At 38.8% G+C, this 20,856-nt stretch overlaps 1 protein-coding gene across 6 annotated transcripts in view; it reads right to left on the reverse strand.

Annotated features, from left to right (window-relative positions):
- The window catches only part of CDK14 (cyclin dependent kinase 14), a 322,044-nt gene that overhangs the window by 176,189 nt on the left and 124,999 nt on the right, over positions 1-20,856 (reverse strand). For all 6 annotated transcript variants that reach the window (XM_054815554.1, XM_054815552.1, XM_054815558.1 and 3 more), the window contains one exon: positions 10,882-10,976. In XM_054815554.1, coding sequence (XP_054671529.1) covers positions 10,882-10,976 — 95 coding nt within the window. The remainder of the gene's footprint in view (positions 1-10,881; positions 10,977-20,856) is intronic.

Below are 20,856 nucleotides of genomic sequence, written 5' to 3' on the forward strand. Positions count from 1 at the left end.
ACATATATGAACAAATCATCTATTAGCACTCGTTTGTTCATAACAGCTACACAAAAACAATAAATAGAGATAAATCAAGTTTCCATAGTGAAGAACTCAAAAGCTAGAAAAGTCTAGAATTAACGGGGTTTATCCAATCTTTTTTTTGTTTGCCCAATAAATGTTCATTATGATAACTTTTTAAATGCATAGTGTGATCACATACTTTTTTCCCCTCACAGGATTAGACATACTTACCGAACAGAATAGAAGGTACCTGATTACAGAACAGCTGTGCTGTTTTTTATGTTGGGGTTTTTTTTGCCATTCTCACACAGCTTGCAGTCTCTGGCTTATTTACTACTTTGAAGGCAGAAATATTAATCTCACAGGCTTTCCTACCCTGCTTATTGCTACGCTATTCACACGCTTCACAAACATAAAATAATGTCATAGCAATCCAGGGGAGATGTGGCATTATTCCCTTTTATCAGGCAGGGAATTGAAGCAAAGAGAAAAAAGTCTTAAGTATCACTGGTTTGGGCAACTCCATTTAAAGAAATTTGGTTTTGACTTTTCCGAGTATTTGTCAGTATTTTGCCTTCTGTGTTTTGACTGACTTCAGTTACAGCTGTGAGCGTATAATGCTTTTTGCAAGGGAGACTGAGAATCTTATGCTGAATAGCAGAAGTCGGTCATATCTGAATTGCGATGACAGCAAATTGCGATGGTGATGACGATTCCCAATATAGCAGGGATGGAACCCAGTTCTCTACAGCAGTATTACCTGCCTTATCTTGAAACAATACTTAGAATGAGGCAGGAACCCTAGAAGACACCCTAGTTCCAACATCCGTAAGAAATGAGAAAAGTTCAACAACCCCCACATGCCTTCACCACCCAGTCCCCTGCAGAGCTGCAAACAGGCTCTTCCACAAGGATGGAAAAGGAGATTGCATAGGCCATCTTGATCTTGGCGTCCTCTAATTTTAAGAACTTGACTTTGCCACCTCACTAACACAACGTTTTCTGCAAAATCTGTTATGCTTTAAGTGAACAATTTGATCCTTCCTCCCACTACTGCCTCCCCCAGAAACAATTTCCCTTCCTCCAGGGATGCAGTCTACAATATTTGAAGTGAAAGACTAAAGTCAAGTCTCTGAGACAAGAGGGGGAACCTTCAAAGACATAGTGCTTAAGTACTAATGACAATTTTTCTGAAGCCTATCACTTGACCAAATTTGGGGCAATTGTCAAAATATAGCTCAATGCTACCCACAGTATAGAGGCTACCCATTCTCCAAATTCCAAGCCCATGCTGTAAGGCTGGAATATTTACAATAAGGGTCCTCCAGCTACAGGTTTAAGATATCTTGGCCATTTTGGCTGAAAGTAAAAAATAAATATAGGCAATCTGAGGCAGACTTTGGCATCTTATTTCTTCAAATAATTGTATTTTACCAAATCGTGCCAGAAGATCACTACTCCAGGGCTGTGACTTGACTTCACTAGACCTCCACTAGGAAACCCCTGACCCTTCCTGGGGCCGATGGCATGAGTTCTGGTTAGACCGCACAATGCCTCCTAGGACAGGGAATAAAAAACTCATCCTTAGCTTCGCTAGTTCAACCATTCCCTTGTTTCCAAACTGTTTGTAGAAGCACATCAGACAATGCTCATTTTTGACCCAAACTTCAATGAATTTCAAATATTTTCCTCCCCATCATGGAGACAACTATCACAACTCCTACAGGTAAATGAAAATGAGGGAGAGATTAAGTTACTTATCCATCATAACTGTTCAGAGTCTAAATAAAAGTCAACAAAGTTGTACAAGGATTAAGCAAAATCAAGCTTGGGTGAAGGAACAAGAGAAAAAAAACATAGTACAAAAAAACCCCCCCTCCAGACTCACATGAAGAAATGAATTGGGGTTTTACTTTAAACTTGTGGCAGTGTATAAGTGAACGAAGGTCATTTCTACTCAGCAAGACTCTGGTTTATGGCAGTAGACACATGCGTGTTTGTGAGCATACTATGTATAAGCATCTGCTGAAGGGAGAAGAATCCAGGCTGATATTTATACAGCTGAAGCAAGGTTTATATACGCTGCATCATACTTCTGGAAGAGACAGAGTATGCAAACTGGGGGGGGGGAGGGGGGAAAGAAAAAAAAAAAAAGAGACAAATGCTGATGGTTCAGACTCCTCCCTTCTCCCCTTGAAGAAGGAATTCTCATTATGAATAGATGAGTAAACCACAAGCTACAAATGTCCTCAGACATTCTCTCAGTGCTTCGCTTTAACATCCACTATTCTGTTCAACTATCTTGCTCAGAAATCAGAGACTCTGCTACCGAACACAAACGTGTTCAGACAAAGGGCAGGACGTCTCCTTTCAAAGGCACGGCCGGTGACATGAAATGAGCTCTACTTTGCCAGCCCTTTTCCATAATAATAACGTGACTGTCATTCTCTTCTAATTAAATTAGTCACTTCTACTTCCCATGCAATACATTCTCTTTCCCTCCTCTTCCTCGGTCATGATAAATCTCCATGTGACTTAGCTGTCCCATAATTCTGCCTAATTGGTTTCAGCTGTCATTTTTGAAGCTGAAATGCACGGAGAGCCCGGGGCTTGTGAATGGAACAGGAAGCATTTCCAACCGCATTCCCATCATGTAAAACCAGCAATGTGAAAGAACCCTTCCATTAAAACAAAAACGGGAGTATTTGGCTGCCGGCGATGCCATCATGCAGCAGACAGATTGTGCTGCTCCACTGAGGCAGCGAGGCTGTTGCGAGCCATTCTTCTCTGTTCAAAGGAGAGCAGGCATTATTTATGCCCTAGCAGTTTCACTGACTAAAATACTTTCCCTTTTGTCACTAACAAATTCTTAAACCGATAATATAATTTACCAATAAAAGCACAGGCAGTAGGAATAGCTGAAATGACAGGAGAACAAAGACAAGTTAATTCTATTTAAATGGCATGTATTCTCCAACCTAAGCGCTCTGCAGATTACTGCACCACGGTTTAAACTAATTTGATGTTGCTGGTATTTTCAAAAGTGTCATAGACTCTCATTTTCAAGTATTTCTGTGACTTTCCATAATTCAATCTTTTCCCCCTACGGGACAATGCAGTGTTAGCAATGCTAACAAAAAATACCTTACAAGCTACCTCTGGGTGATACCTAAGCAACTTCCAGAAAAACAGCAGAAGGCAACAGCACCAGCTGGGCTGAGCAGCAGGGGAAAGACATATATTAGGGATTCAAGAAAGAAAAAAACCACCCCACAAGACACCTTTAATGAAAATAATTTTGCTAACAGATGTTTCTAGTGCCTTGGATTTCTCTCACACTGCCAACAAAGATAAATATACTTCAAAACACATGAACAATATTATATAGAAAAGGAGGGGGGGGGGGGGGATTACATAATACATATACAAACCTACCTGAAAATCCCAGAGAGAAAAAGGAATGCACACTTGTCTGATTTTTGGTTGCTATTAGAAAATATGTATTTATTTATTGATTCAAAGTCTCTGTTCATTGCACAGAGAGCAATCTGGTCTATGATTCTGATGAGTGAGACACACACTGCTGCGGAAAGAATTGCTCAATGAACAAAGAGATATTCAACAAAATCCAGGTTCCCAAAGATGCTGGTTTATCCTCTTCCTTATTCTCTGGCCACCTCAGTAATTGTATCATCAGCCTTGTTTTCTTAGTAAATCAGGTTAAAGAGACAGTAAACACTGAACTTAGTGAGATTATTATGTGGTGTTATTATTATTATTAACAAAAGAATGACATCTCAAAAATCAGTAGGAATTCCTGTTTGGTAGGAGCAGATCATCAGCTTGTGTAAACTGTGATGAACTTACAGTCCCCAAAGTCAACAGCGTTGGGACAATTTTTACAAGCTGAGCAAGTTGTAACCCATGTGCCCACACAGATGCATGTGCACTTTTTGATTTGCTAAGTCATTAGGTTTCCACAGCACTGACCATTATATCCACTATATCCAAATATACAAAAAAAAAATATATATATTTGAAGATACAAAAAGTTTCTCGTTAGAGCATGGCAGATCCACCATGAACTCCTGGTGAGAGTACTCACTCCAGGACCACGTGAGTGGAACACATACACAGCAGGGAGGCTGACAATTCACATACAGCCACACTACGTCCAAAACCCTCACTAAAACTGGCATAGTACCGGCTGGGGATGGTATAGACGTATCTACACAAGCTAAGCTGACGCAAGAGCCTTTGCTATGGTGATGTGCTGGGCTACAAACCCCCCCCCCCCCCCATCTTCAGGGCAGGAAAAAACCAGCACACTTTCTCTAAAAGCTTCAGCATCCTATGGTAGACCTCCCTTCACACTGGCTGAGTGACTGTTTTCTGCCATGCCTCCTCATCCTAACTGTCCATGCATGATTGTAAGATTAATAAAAATTTTATAAGGAAAATTACAGTTCAGACTGCAAGGCGCTCAAAAGAAAAAATGATGCTTCCATGGATTATATCCTCTTTACTCAAAGTAGCAAAAGAAGAAAAAATGAATAGGCCTTTTTAACTTTCAAGTGTTGGCTCTGTTTATTAATCAAGCTTGATTCTTGATTCCTCTTATTCACCATTCCTTAGTTATTTATGATAAAACTATAAACATATTATAAAGATATCTGCAATTACTGATCTCTTCATTCTGACTCCAGGATTTTTATTATTATTATTTTGCCAGAATTGCTCACCCCAAGTTTATGTTTTTAAAGATTTCATAGATGTATTTTTTTATCAATATGATTAAATTAGTACAAAGCTGCAGTTCAGGAATGAAAAATCTATTTTTAAGGTTTAGAATTACAGCAACCATCACTCTCCAAACAGCCCGTTCTTGGGTTGGTGTTTTGTTTGCTGTTTGGTTGGTTTTTCCCAATCTGCACTGAATAAATCAGAGCTTCTCATTTTAAGAGGAATTAAACAGCAGTTACAACCCACATTATTAAAGAGCCCAAGAAAAAAGATTAATTCGACTGGACAGGCTCTAGTGCAAGTTGAGATACTGTCAGGTTTCACCTTAGAGGGACTTGGACAATGCTGGATTATTACTGAAATTAAAAGACAAGGAAAGTGTGGGATGCCACCAGAACATTACTGATGGTAGAGGTGTTCAGAAATCTATAACACAGAAATAAACATTTACTAAAAAAAAAATAAAATAATAATACTAAAACTAGAAGGATTTTTTTTTAAATTTTGTTTAAAGTAGTAAAATAAACTGACATTTTTTCTTCAGTTCCTGATACAGGAAAGTAACAGTGTATCAACTTCACTCAAAGACGACAAATATTCATATTTAACTGATAAAAATTAAGATGCAGAAAGATACTCATACAAAGGATCTCAGAAAGAAAATCAACTTACCTACACCTACTATCAACGACATGTCACTCTGATGATTATTTGTCTAAACTGTTTTTAAAGACTGCCAGTATTAGAGAAACCATCAGCCCATAGTGGCTTCTTCAGTGCTTTACTATCGTTACCACTGAAGAAGCATTCCTGTAGTTTAATCTTTCTCTTCCTTACTGCAATTTCAGATTTTTTTGTCTTCTTTACCATTGACACAGAAATGGGTCACCATCTTTCTCTGTGATATATTTAAAGGTTTGTAATCATCTCATCCTTGTCTTCCCCCAACTCTAAACTGCCCTACTTACTTTGACGTTTCCTCAGAAGCCTTTATCCTGGGTGTTTGCTCATTCTTGTTTTTCTCCCCCTCAGGTCTCCAGCTGATTCATGTTTTCCATGTGTGTACAAATTTACTATTTTGGGTGGTGGCTTTACCTGTACTGAGTAGAGTGTTATCACTGGCAGATGCATCTTACTACATGTATGTGTTTTTGAAGGACTACAATGACGTTTGAAACTTTTATCTGTAACTTAGGAAAAAACTAACTGAGATCTGTCAGTAGATAGAATCCCTCAGGTGATTTCCAGCGTTCCATCTGTCAGCTCAACTCTGGATGTTTTCTATACTTTGATTTTGTTGTTGTTGGAGTTTTTTTAATATTTACTCTGAATACACTTATTAATACTTAATAAAAAGAAGAATACATAGTAAATGCTAATCATTAAATGGTGCAAAGCAGACTGCAAATCTAACCAATATTTGGTAAGGTTCTAAAAAAAATTAGTAAATTGTACAAAGAATAGACATTCAGATACGCACAGCCTCCCAATCTGTTGGATTGTAAATCCTGATTAATCTTATTAAAACACATCTATTCCTCAGTATGCACCCTCCATATGAAGTCTATACAATCTTTGTGAGATCCTGCAAAGTCAGGATGATGAGGCAAACTGCATAACATCCTTCCTCCTCCTGCTAGACCTGCGTAAACTTCTTAGGCTAGCAGGAGTATTTTTATTTACATTTAAATATAATTTTTCCATTCCTTCTTTCCTGCTGATTCCCATGTCTGGCACGGTCTTTACCTCTCAGCAAAGCACCAAGCAATTTCCTTCTGAAATCCCTTCTGAATCCCTACCTCCCAAAGCAGACTTTGTTCTCGTTTCCAACCTATACTTGGACACCAGCAGCTCCTGTCTCTGATCTGCTCATTAAAACTTGAAAAAGAAGGCTCTCCCAAAAGCAGTATTCCCTTACCACCTCTTCTCAATAGTAGGGGATTTCCCACGACAAACTCAAAATCTCAGGTTTTGAAACTTCAGCTCCATGAGTTTTAATTCCAATAAACAGTATATATCTCAATTTCCAATCAGCATTGAAACGAGAAACTCACACCTATTTTTTTCTAACAGGAAATGGGAGAAAAACGTATCTAATGAACTTTATTAAGCCAATTCATTGTATAACAACCTATTTTAGCTGCTGTAATGAAGCAATGAGAATTAAACTTTCTTCTTTAATGGAAAGTAATTTTCAAGAAGGAAAAACATACACAAAGATTAAAACAGGCGAGGTAATTGAAAATACTTAGTTTTAAATTACACTATTAGATTAGTCTGGACCTTTTTCGCTGTTGAGGCAGAAATAATATTACTCATTACTCATACTTCCAATTATAAATGTATCTGTTCTTGTTTCAAATCTAGTTCATAAATATTGAAAGTGTAATGTAGAGTACTGCTATACAAGCTCACTTTTATATGCCAGGAATAGGACAAGTTGCTGGTTCATTTATTGATAATAATATACTTACATAATTATGCATAATACTAAAAAACTCATTATCATTTTACCAAGCCTGTAGCAATATGTGTTGGTTAGGATTGCCTTTCAGCAATTAAGTGTTTCTAAATACAATCATCTTCCTTTTAAATAAACAAGTGAAAAAAGAAATGGTAGCAGCTAATGATAATTTTAGAACAAACATGTGAACCCATCTTCAAAGATCTCTCAATATGTCTGAGATTTCCCCTGTAAAATTCATCATTTCCTTGGGCAAAGCTGACTATATCAGTGGCACTTGCACTACAGCTGGCATACCCACAAGGCTGCATAAACTAACACCTAAACAGAGCCTGGAGAGGAGGGGAACACAACTGACGTGAACAGTCATACTCCTGCATTGCACTGTAACGCTCAACTGACGTTTTTCCTTTGGAAGTCACTGCAGTCTCAGATACCATACGCAAAATGGGTCAAAATTTCACATTTTGTTTTCAGGTCTTGTTTAGCACATCCCAGTTAACTATAAAGAAATCATTTTCTCTACCATTCATACATGAAAGACTATCAGCCCTTCAGGTTTTGTAGAGGTGATTCCAAGCAGCTCATCCTCAAAACTCCTCAGGTAATGAGCAACGGCTCTCGGTCATCCCGTGACAAAACGGAGCTCTCGGCTCCCCGTTCAGTATGCTTAAATGACCAACAATAATCATAGCCGATGTAAGAGTTACCAAAGCGTACAAAGAAATTATGCCCTACTAACAAGGTACTTTATATACTAAATTATTTTCAATTAAGTTCTTTCATTTAAAAGGAGCAAGCCCCCCTTCTCTTCTTCCACAGAAACGTACAGCTTCACATTCACCACCAAAATGTTTATATGGAGAATGAACTTCTCCTGATCTTCAACTGTCACATAGAATTTTTAAAGATTGACTTTTCTTGCTTCTGGGGACCACCAAGGTTAAAGTTAAAAAGCTGTGTCATGTTTTCATCTGACAGACTTCCATGTAAAAAAAAAAAAATTCTAATTTGAGGTACCCAGAGAATTTAATCACTGCCATGTTTCCTTTCAGAGGCTATTCTGCTTTCAGCTTTTAACTTATTACTACAATGCATTTTGCAATGAAAGGTGCTACATGAAATTAAATTTCATTCTACTCTTTCAGGGTCAACACTGAAACCAAACACCTCTGATAATCTTAGACATTTCATCAGTATTAATTTCCCAATGGAATCATCATCGAGCTAGTGACCCAAAGTTTCCATTTTCTGAGAATTCTTGGATCACTAACTGTTTATCCCTAATTTAATCATGACATCTCCCTCAAATTGTTTTTACTATGTTTGAAATGGCCAATAGTGATTAATGGCAATAGTGTATCAATTCCATAATATCACTTTATGAAGTAAATCAAATTCAACCCCTTTTAGGTTTGTTAGGCTTTGATCATTCCAAACTGCATGCCACCATGTAATTTTAATTGCATGAATATTTCTACTGATTTCAGTACAAACCACTCATACTATTGAGCTAAACCAGGTACAGGTATTAAAAGAAAAAAAAAAAACACCAACAACCACACCACAAACAAAAAAACCCCAGACATTACAGAAATAGAGCTCAGTAACACCAATTGCACAGCTAGATTATATAGTCAACCAGCCAAAATTTGTAGATTTAAATGGGCAACTGTAATTTTTGCCTCTGAACATTCATATTATGCACTGAATGAGAGCTCTTTGACAAAAGGAACAAAAAAGGTCTTTGCGATCATGCAATTAAAATCTGTATAATGCACACCCACAAGAACTGAATTCAGGTTGTATGTGCATTCTCAGGCAGGAAGTATTATCAGATAGCATTAGCTATTTGATCAGACTATAACTTTACATTACCTAACAACTGTTAAGCTGTTAAGCAATTCTGTCATCTCAAGGCACAGGAGCAAGTTACAACGTCATTACGATACAGTCCTTAGGCTGCCTGGAGAGAACAAAGCATCCTCCCCCTCCTTTCTGAACATCACCTTGAGAGACTCTGCCCACCAGCCAAAATGCTAAAATATTGCTTGGATCAGTTGCTAGAAACCATTACTAAATGAGATGCTGAAACAGTTGCAGTAGCTACCAAACAGCACGGGAATAAAAAGGTGCAACCACCAACAGGATTGATCCCAAGAGCGCTCTGTTGAAAAACAAACAGCTAAATGAATCCAGAAGAACTAGCCGCTGCACGAAGCTCAGTCTGTGTCCGTGCTTATCATGGCTGGGAGCCAGAGTCTGTAAACACTACTACCGGATGTAAAATCCAGCAATTTGATGTTCATATAATAGACAAAAACATCTATTTTAGGGAGAAACATATTCTATATATCTCATTTCTCAACCAGTTCTGATGAATACAGCTAAATACAGCTGCTGATAAAAGGGACTGCAAAATGGATTCATGTGAAGTTATGCAAATAAGTCTACACTGACCGTTACATAAAATGAAATATCAAGGCTTTTCCTATGCTAATTCAGTGTATAAGTAAAGAGCAGAAGAATCAGTGATTTTAAGAAAAGGAATTAAATTTTCATTAATGTTCCTATATCAGAGCTAAAAAAAAAAATATGTACTGCATGCAACCGCTCCACAGTTGCTGTAGCTGAATACCTGCATCATTACACTGTAGCATTTCTACGTAAATAGACAAGGTGAATGGCTTCTCCAGACAAGATGCTGTGTGCGCTATTATGTAAAAATTAAGGCATGCTCCCAAGAAACACACAAAACAATTCCATCTGTCTTGAGTAGGGGTGAGTAAAACTAGTAATCACTGTACTTTATAAATGCAGTGTCTTACTGACTGCAACACAATAACAGATATTATACTGAAAATCTAACCTTCAAAAAAACTCATTTGTTTCTTTTAAATTACATGTTCTTGGACCCATCTGTGAAAACTAGGAGGTTAATTATGATCGTACATTGCATAATTCCACAGCTAAATGCTGAAGTAGTTCTACATAAATGCCATATGTTTGTCTTAGAAAAACTGAAAAGATTAATTAGGAGGCCAAGCCCAAGACTTTGGAAAGTAATACTCTGAACACAATTAGATCATTACACTGTGTATTATGTAAATTGAAGGTTTAATTAGTAGGTAAAACACCAGTCATGGCAAAAAAAAAAATATCCAAAACTCAAAATTGTGTGCGCCAGACTTCTTTTTTACTGACATTGCTTATAAAAAGACACTGTGCACAAGCCGGTCACAACAAAAGCCATTTAAACTTGTTACATGCTTTTGATGAAGGAACTACCTGTTAAAGCATTTCAGTCCTGTTCTTCTTCTTACCTACATTATCCTCACCTATTTTCAAGTTACCCAATCACAGCAGTAAATAAAAAGCTCTAATAAACAAACTATAACTAGGAAGCAGAGTAAGGAACCAGTTTGAAAAGTCAACTGAACAGTATAAGGTCCTTCAAGAGCCCGAGCAGTCACTTCTCCATCTCTGAATCTGGTCTAACCCAGCCTTCCACTTTTAGCACACGCCACTACAAAGCATCACCTCCACTCTCCTGAAGAAAGTAAAGGGTTATTTTGGCCTGATCCGTAGAACACCGATGGTAAGGAGAGCTTTTCCATAAAATTCAATACACTCTGGACTATATCCAAAACATTAGTTACTTTACTCACCACATATTCAAACACAAGTGTCAAGGTCTCCTTGGTGTGAATGATGTCATGAAGCAGCACAATGTTAGCATGTTTCAGTCCTTTCAAAAGAGAAGCTGAAAAGCAAAATGTACATGTTATCTTAAAAAGGATCCAAATATTTTACATTTATTGGCTTTTTTTTAGTGACTTGGATGATTTTCTTGACATCTGAGTTTCATAACCTAACAACCAATAGTTGTACTTCAGTATCTTCTATGTCCATGAGTTCCACAAGCTCACTGTGTTTGAAGATCACGCCTTCCATTCAGTGCTATTTTCTCCATCTTGTTGGCCAAAGTCAACCTCACTTTGAGGCAAAAATGAGCTGCGGCTAGAGATGCTTTCCTTACGGGGCCTCCTCTAAGTGAACCAATCACTCGTGTCTCATCAACCAGACACCAAGTTCGCTTCTACACTCAAAGATAATTTTTTGTCTCAAAGTCAAGCGTGTCTTTTCGAAACATCATCTTTCCTATCCAATATAACAGAGCTGTTTTCTAAACAAAGTGCAGAATCTATCCTAAGAGTAGTGTTTGAAGCAATAATTCTCCTTTCTCTCAAACATAACACAGGTTTGATGGAATCATTTGTATTAGCTCATGAGAATAAAACCATGGTATTTTCTCACTATATTTTTTTTCTTAAATGTCACTAGCTCGTGTTTTCAGACTACTGACAAAGACTTATCTAGTGAACTTCCAGGTGATCTCCTTCATAAATTTCTTTTATACCATCATACATATTTAATGCTCATACCATATTACATATTTAATTTTCCACAAGATATGGCATATTTTAACAATATATGCTGACAAGCCATGTGTTATTACCAATGTCATTTTGTAGTTGGTACCTTGTCATCTCATGTGTACAAGTCCTAGTTTCAGAACCTGGCTGAAGAGGTAAGAAGAAATGTTCCAAAAGAGCTAAAGAGCTTGCTTTGGCCTGCACTCCACAACTCATGCTATTCAGAGAGTCAGCACAGAGGAATCTTTCCTGTGCTCTGAATATGTTACCACTGAGCTGTAAATCAGCTATTGCAATTACAATTATTCTTTTTAAACATTTGATCAGTCCATCTCTAGCGACTTTTAACATTCCACAAATCAAGTAGAAGCTTTTTTCTCAAAGGAAGAGCAGTGCACAATTTTCATAGGATCCTCATCTTGGAATTTGGAGAACATCTTGGAGTAAAAGATCAGAGAGTTTTAGATGTTGGGGTTTTTTAACGGACAACCATGAAAAATTGCTACTGAAAAAGGTATGGATACAAACAACAGATAATCAGAATAACTGTTCTGAAAGGTACCTTCTTCCAGAAACAACAACATTTAACCTGGGGGAACCCCAAGGAGAGTTCACCTGCAGTAACTGAGCTTTTACTAGCTCTTGCCTCAGATCTCGTCAAATGACCATACATGTAGAGAGACTGGGAACATAAAAACTGCCTCCTAGCAAAGCCTGTGTCGAACTGTCACAGTATTTATGACCTGTGTCAGTTTTTACTGTTCAATCATCACCTGAGGCCTTTAATTCCTCTAGTTGGCCATTACTTTGTTGCTAAAATCTGTATATGGGTCATTAAAGCTTAAACAGTACGTTGAAAGCAGCTTACCCCGAGGTCTTTGTAAATACTGCCGTTCCTTTCAGTTCCCTCCCCCACTCTTATTTATCTTCTCTAATATCCAACTCTCCCCTTTTACAGCCTCAAAAGTCAATATCTGCCGTATATTACAAGAAGTACAAAACATCACCTGCAGGGTGAGATTTCTGTCTTCTCCACTAGTCCAAGTGAAATACAGTAAATGAGAGCAAAATCATCTTAATTGCACTAATTTTACACTGCAGAAATAAGAAACAATTCCACTAACAATTTATATTGTGAGAAACCAAGCATAAATGGTGAAAGTAAGAGAATTACTTTGTGTGCTCTTCTATCAGGACTCCTACCAGTAAGATTGCCTGGCTTGTGAAAACACTGCTTTGTTGCTTAAAAAAGGGGGGGGGGGAAGGAAATAAAAAGGAAAAAAAAAAAAGTTGTCTGAAATACTATAGCTGTTTCTTCCTCCACAGAGTACTTAAAACCAAAATGAAATATGAACTGATGGTGCTTGGTGTGGTTTTTGTTCCAGAAACATCCCCTTTCAGAACAAACGAGCAATACACCTCCTCTTTTGGGCAACTTTTTGCTCAAAGGGGACAGAACTTTGGATGAACTCCACTAATTCAAAGACAAAACCCAGAAATTCACATCCAAGAGAATGAAAAAGAGTCCAGGGAATCTATCAGCATCAGCCTGAGACAAGCCTGACTTCACCTTTGAAGCTGCCAATGCAGCTGCTACTGGAGCTCAGTAAGAAGTCAGGTGCTGCTGTGCCTGGTGTTACTTCTAGAACAAAATAATTCTCCCACAGAATGACATCTCCATCCAGTGATTATCACCCACAGATCTCACACAGAGTTGTTTTCTTTTGAGATAAAAAGACTAAAATATTGTTGAAAAAGCATTGCAGCAACTCACAAAAGTGGGACCAACGTACTAGTACTCACTGTATCCTTACCATGTATTTTTAAAAACAAAATTATATAATGCTGCTTCAAAACTGCTGGCATTCTTTTTTTACCCTTCATATTAAACGTAAGATAAACAGATGGCAGCACTTTTAATTCATTTCCCCAAACAGTTTCAAGGAGGCACAGCAGCAAATAATGCTAAAATGCTCTTTTAAAACACTGGACAAAATATTATATGCATGTGAATGGGCAGGTGCTTGTTCTGTCACCTGTGTTTGCATATTCTCTTACAGCAAATTCTAGCAGTAAAAAACAGAGCAGAGGAATCAGTAACATACTTCAATAATTAATGATATCTAAGGTGATAATTTCTGTGACTTGTACATAAGTTCATGACCTGAGCCACTAAAAGTACCAACACTCAGCACTTCTCCATCAAGGGCTAATAACCATATTTGCATACCTAAAGGAAACACATTGTATTTGCTTGAATAACCATCACAGACTTCTCCAGCAAGGGGATGCTCTCATCTATTACAAGCTCCTGGCAAGCTGCCTTATTGCTTGTGTTGGTCAAGGAGCTTTTTGCTGTTCCCAGATGAGCAGGGTTCGAGTACGCTCACTCCACGAGCAAGCCAAGCCAGATGGACTGCAGCCAACTCTTACCCAAAACCTGAGTAGCATCAGTAAATCAGTGCTTTGCTCCTTGAAGGGTTTACAGCACCAGCTCAAGACTGACACTCCATTAACAAAGCCTTGTGACTGTTAGATCAGCTCTGACTTACCCCAGATGACTTGGAGTGTTTTGAAAAAGATTATTCAGGCATGTCCATAAAGTAACATTTCACAGCTGTACTTCAAAATCAACAAAAGTAACTATTACTGTCGACTCCCAGGCCACATGCAGGAGGAAGAACTTTCACTAGCAGCATTAGCAAAGATGGTACTTTCAAACATGCCAAGTACATTAAGCTTGAACATTGGCTTAACTGTGAGCTTCTGAGTGCTTAAAACTAAAAGGGAAGTGTACCAGAAATGGAAAAGTGGACAAATATCTGTTGAGAACTGTAAGGGCATTGCCAGGGCATGCAGAGATGCAGTTAGAAAAGCAAAAGCTCAGCTCGAATTGAAATTGGTCAGAGATGTCAAAAACTACAAGAAAGGGTTCTTCAGGTACGTAAACAACAAGCAGAAAGATAATATTGGCCCACTGTTAAACAGGAGAGGTGAATTAGTCACCAACAATGCTGAAAAGGCAGAGGTTCTCAACACTTCCTTCACCTCTGTCTTTACCAGCACTGTTGGGCCCCAGGTCTTGGGAACAAAAATCCAGGTCGATGCAAACACAGACCCGTTGTCAGTAAAGGAAGAGTTGGTATGCAAACTATTACAGGAGCTTGACCTTTACAAATCGATGGGCCTTGACAATATCCACCTGAGGGCGTCAAGAGAGCTGGCTGATGTCATTGCAAGGCCACTCTCCATAATCTTTGAGAAGTTGTGGAGACTGGGGGACATTCCAGAAGAAAGATGAGATCAAATGCACCCTGATGAAGTTTGTGGATGATATCAAACTCAGTGGGGAAGCAGACACTTTGGAAGGGAAAGCCACCCCGCAGGAAGACCTGGATAGGCTGGAAGAGTGGGCTAATGAGAACCTTATGAAGTTCAACAAGGACAAGCGTAAGGTCTTGCACCTGGGAAAACATGATCCAGGAGTGCAGCACAGACTGGGATCCCCCTGGCTGGAGAGCAGGTCTGTGGAAAGGGACCTAGGGGTCCTGGTGGACAACAAGCTCAATATGAGTGAACAGTGTGCTGCAGTGGCAAAGAAAGCCAACAGGATGCTGGCTTGCATCAACAAGGGCATCACCAGCAGAGACAAAGAAGTCATTATCTCACCCTACTCAGCTTGTCAGGCCACACATGGAATACTGTGTTCAGTTTTGGTCCCCACTATACAAAACAGATGTGGACAGGCTGGAGAGGGTCCAGAGAAGGGCCACAAAGATAATCCAAGGACTGTGAAGCCTGCCACATGAGGAAACGCTGAGAGAACTGGATTTGTTTAGCTTTGAGAAAAGAAGGCTTAGGGGAGATCTCATCACCATGTTCCCGTACTTAAAGGGTGGCTTCAAAGAAGATGGAGACTCCCTTTTTACAAGGGTTCACATGGAAAAGACAAGGGATAATGGGTGCAAGTTACTCCTGGGGAGATTCTGATTGGACACAAGAGGAAAATTTTTCACAATGAGAATAATAAGCCATTGGAATAATCTCCCCAAGGAAGTGGTCGATTCCCCAACATTAGGCACTTAAGATTCAGCTGGACGGAGTGCTGGGACATCTTGTCTAGATGGTGCTTTTGTGTAGAGAGAGCTTTTGCCAAGGAAGGTTGGACCAGATGATCCTTGAGGTCCCTTCCATCCTGGTATTCTGTGATTCTATGATTAATTATGGTCCTCCCATAATTAAGTCGTTGTGATCATCCTACCACAATTAATTCATTCTTGCAATTCCTGTCTATCATCTTATTCCCACTTTGTGAAAAATCAGAAATCTCCACTGTGGCCCTATATAGAAGAATTACCCATGATTTCCAAATTGTCTGATATTTCAGTGACCCGGAACCTTTTCTCAGCAGTAGCAGACACACTCAACCTCATACTGCTCATATTCACCATAATATACAACTGCTGCTGATACTCTCTTGGATTTCCTACTATATGCAAAGGCTGTGATACTACTGTCATTTTTCTAAAAAGTATAGCTATGAAAATGCCTGCTTTGCTCAGTATATAGTAGTTGAGGTGTCCTCTGGGGCTATCATGCACCAGTGCTCACCATTTCCCATGCTAGTCCTCACATGCAGTGTTCACCCTTTCTCACTGTCACTCTAGGAGGACATCTCTCGTTGGGAGAGTTTTACTCTTGAAGACAGCACGTCATGGCAGTTTGCACCCATCTAATATTGTTAATGTAACTGTGCACCTTTGCTGCCTTGTTTAATTTCTGAGACACCAAAGCACGCACATTCTAGTCAGTAACACAAATTTGTGAAAGCAAGTAATTTGTTGTGCTTCAGAGCCGAACAACGTATCTGTAAAATTCTGTGGCTTGTCACACTCCGCAGACTCAACAGTGCTCTCTGACAGAGTGCCAACTTCCTCTCATAAACAGTTGGGTTCAGTCTCTGAGCTCTGAGCTCTCCTGGAAAGGCATCTTTAGTGAGAAAACATTCATGTTTTTTTCCCCCCCATTATGTCTTCTGAAGAAACATACTCAAATGTGTCCTATTGCCTACAAAAACTACAGAAGTTCTGCTTCCCTTCCCAGGAACTCATGTTTCCATCTACACATCTTCCAGAGCAAGTTTTAAAATTTGGCCTTGGAGAACAATGTCCCTTTTGGTTCTCATCCACTTCCCACACAGCAGGACTTACTGTGTGCAAAACGTTACTTAAATTCTAGCACAGGGACAGGAATTCAGCACTCTGTTTTGCAGTAATAAATGCACAGAAATCTCCTCCTCAGAAATGCAGTCCCCAAATCTACGCTTTGCTATTTTCCAGTTCACCCATCTGAAATAATTTACTATGAGCAAATAGCTTTGCTTTCCTACAACCCCATTATGACAAAATTCAATTCAGTGAAAACTATACATCCTAGGTAAGACCGCACTGACCACAAACTTCCCATCTTCTCACCACAGGATACATTCTGCAGAGTGAGCATTATTTGTACTCCCAAGTAACTGACGTTACAGCTGCACATGTATAAATACACAGAATTGGTCAGCTTCCACTCTGATCTTAGTGGACACAATGCAATAAAGACATATAGGTCACTGTTCAGCTTTGAAAGATTTCTAGGAGGAAGTTTCTTAACAAATTTCAAAAGAATCTGTGAGCTACAGGAAGAACAGAAAAAGCATCAAATCATTCGAATGGGCTATTACATAGGCTTAGCTGAATTACCTTCTTTACAGCCAATTCCAACCTCATGACGGTCTCTTATAGATTTAACAAATGGCCCTTATTCTAGTTTTCATTAAGTCAAAAAAAAAAAAGTGTGGCATAAGGAAGCGCACAGTGCCCCACATCCTTGCAAGAAAGGATTTGCTAGTCCTTCAACTGTAGGCTGCTTTGCTGGAGGGACTACATGGATCACATTAGCTGCATCTACCTCCTCAGGCCGAAATTCAGGCTGACACGAGTGGGTTGAACTTTTAACCACGTACTTTTTTTATTTGTGAAATTTCTGCTTGCTGCTCCTACTTGAAAGTGTAGTATGTATTAAAGAAGAAATACACAAAAAGAGCGTGTGTGACAACACACAGCACCTTCAGAGGTCCTTCTCGCTGCGGCTGTAGTCCCCTAAGCAAAAGGCAAGTCACAAACCTGCTGAAACCTCTTTGCCTATTGAACTGGAACAAATAAGCTCCAAAAAAGCATTACACTATATTATTCTAAGATATACAGAAGACTGCTGCCATACGGAATGAATGTCTCTTTCATTATGTTCTAGATATAAATTTATGCATTGTGTATTGTTCCCAATGCTCTTCAGACACAAGTACAGACAGAGGTTAAAAATAATGAGATATCATCCTACTAAAGCCAGACTCTCATGGAAAAAGACTGTAATATGCTACTCATATCTTGCAGCAGCCAGTCATATCTTGCCTTCACTGTCCATTTCAGTATTCAAGAGGAGGAAACTGTATAAACCAAAAATATGTCAGTGTGTACAGAAAACAACTCTACGACGCAGGTAGCATGTGAAAGCAGGAGTCTTTCTACTTTTTTATGCACACATAGCATGACTGGGAGTAGTAGCACAATCTAATAATAAAAGTATCACTGGTTGTTATTAGTCTTGTTATCTTGCTGACTTTCAGACACAGTTATCATATAAATACCTGTCTACCTTAGGATGAGTTCTGTGGAAGTTTTTAGTCTAAACAGTTCCTCCTGTGTCCCAAAAACCAGGCTTTAGTAACAACTTCTGTAACCCACTGAGTAACTTTCCTCTTGAAAAAACCGCACCTCTAAACCACATGTGTTGGAGTGGAGACTCAAAATCTGGAAACAGGCCTTTAAAATAGGAATACACATTTTGCCATCTCCATGAAAATCCTCTAAATATGGTCAAGTTAGAAGCTTTTGAAATAACCTCTTTGGGTCAGACTGAGTACCAGCAGTGAGAAAGGAAGGAGGAATACAGAAAAGGGGAGATGGCATGAGGGGCTGAGATTCACAGTGGAAGCTAGGAAATCTGGGTAAGGAGAAGGAAAAGCCAGGGGACAGACTCAACAGATGGAAAAACGCAGGAAGTGGAAAGTGAGAGCATGTAGACAAGACAGGAAAGGGAGAGGACTCAGGGCATAACTTAAAATAAAGACTGCCATGCCAAGTGCTCAAAGCAAAGATGGACTGCAATTACAGGGACTTCTGCAACACTAACTCAGCTTCTCCAAGATACACATTCCTGAAGTCACTACCGTGAGATAAGCCAGGGTACAAGCTTTCAGCACGCAGCTGCTTCATATCTATCTTGCATTTATCTCGCACTTTGACAACCTGTAAGTTGACAGCCTAACTTAACCTGCAGTGACCAACTTGTGTGCTTGTAACCATTAACTGTTCCCAGCCCTTTTTTTTTTCACAGATGGAAAAAGTGGTTGCTTAAACTTTATTTTTATACAGACCCAGGTATGAACTTGATCCAGCTTCAGTGGAAGGACCTTGCCCATCCATCAGAGAAGCTGAAAAGTCCATCAGGATCAAGTCAGAAGAAAATCAACCTGATCTTTACCTCTACCTCTACCTCTACCATTGGCTGAGCATCATGTTAAGTCACTCAAGCTGATATCATCACCATGTTCCTCGTTTTCTGGACATTTCAACTTCTGATCATCATTGACGCTTATCAAAACCGCAGAGTGTATGCAATTATTACAGAACCTGAAGCAACACTGTACAGTGATATTACCCAATGCTATGCAAGTACTTTGAGAGTCATCTCAAAATCATCATATAGAAGGCCTCTCAGCAAGTGGGGTGCTGAGAAGATGAACAAATATTTAAGTAGTCAGAGTACAGTGACGAGTGTTCTAGAAAATCTCAAAGCCATCTGTGTTTTAATAACACACAGTAGGTGCATATAAGCTAGAGCCACCCATCAAGAACACAGAATTAAATTAATCGTTCATCATCCGACACAGGCAGAGATCACACAGCGGGAACGAACATGGTACTGTTGCATAATTAAGGAACGAACAGTACAAGTAGAGGGACCAAATTAAGTTTTCGCAGGTAAACTTAATTCTGACTACTTCTGAATGATTGACTTTGCAATTCTAATAAAGATCCTTTGCTGTAAATTACACTATCTAAGTGAGGGACTAAATAACTGAGTACCAGTGCTGAAACTCGTGCCCTGCTGAAGTCAGTGTGAGTTTTGTTACTCGCTTTTCACAATGCATCAAGACAACAAGAAATCACTTAACCGTTATGTACCTGCAATGAATATTTTTTTTGTACATAAAAGACAGAAAGCTATCCTAGGAAATAATTTAATTGCATTAACATGAAACCCAGTTACCTACCAGCATACTTCAACCACTACTTACAAATGAGGAATTCTATAGAAAAGCTATATTTAAAAAAAATCACTTTTGCTATATTTCTCAGTGGGCCATTTCCTCCAGCAAAACCGCTGCATGAAAAACAGACAGATTTGTCAGCATACACTTTAGGCGGCAGGAAAAAAAAAAGGCTTGTGGCATATGTCTTGCTATTTTTCAAAGAGGGAGTGAGACAGGAGTCTTTAAAGGATCATGACAATTTTCTTTTTCGAGGCGGATGAAGCTCAACATGCCTCTTCACCCACAGCTGGAAAATAACACTGGAATGAACATGGCATCGCTTTGTCTCTTGTGGAAAGATTTAGAAGTTAAAGAAAGGCAGCCTCAGTAGAAAGCTAGCAAATACCTATTTTTACAAATATTTTAGTAAACAAAATCAATCACAGTGAAAATAAGGCATACCGTTCTGTAACTGAAAAGAGAATGATGTGGAGTGGGTATGGGAAAAGAACAAGGATTTCATAATAAAGTGAATGAAATCCAGTCATAGCGTAACTTACAACAAAAAGCAAGTCAAAATAATTAACTACTATACTAAACTTTTAAGCATAATTAGAATGTGAATAATATCTAGAACACTTAAAAAACATTTTGAAGGACAGGAAATTGCCTTAATTCTGGCTAGATCTCTTTGATGCCTATTATAAGATTTGTATTAGATTTTTCTTCCCCATCCAAAAATATGCTAAGCACGCAAACTACAAAATGGCAAGAGTCCCTCAAGTAACTTGTAAACTAATTTCCAACATTAAAAAAAAAAAAAAAGCAATAAAGGGATGAAGCAAGCTGGC

This window comes from Grus americana, chromosome 2 (genome assembly GCF_028858705.1).
Source record: "Grus americana isolate bGruAme1 chromosome 2, bGruAme1.mat, whole genome shotgun sequence".
In the NCBI taxonomy this organism is placed as follows: Eukaryota; Metazoa; Chordata; class Aves; order Gruiformes; family Gruidae; genus Grus; species Grus americana.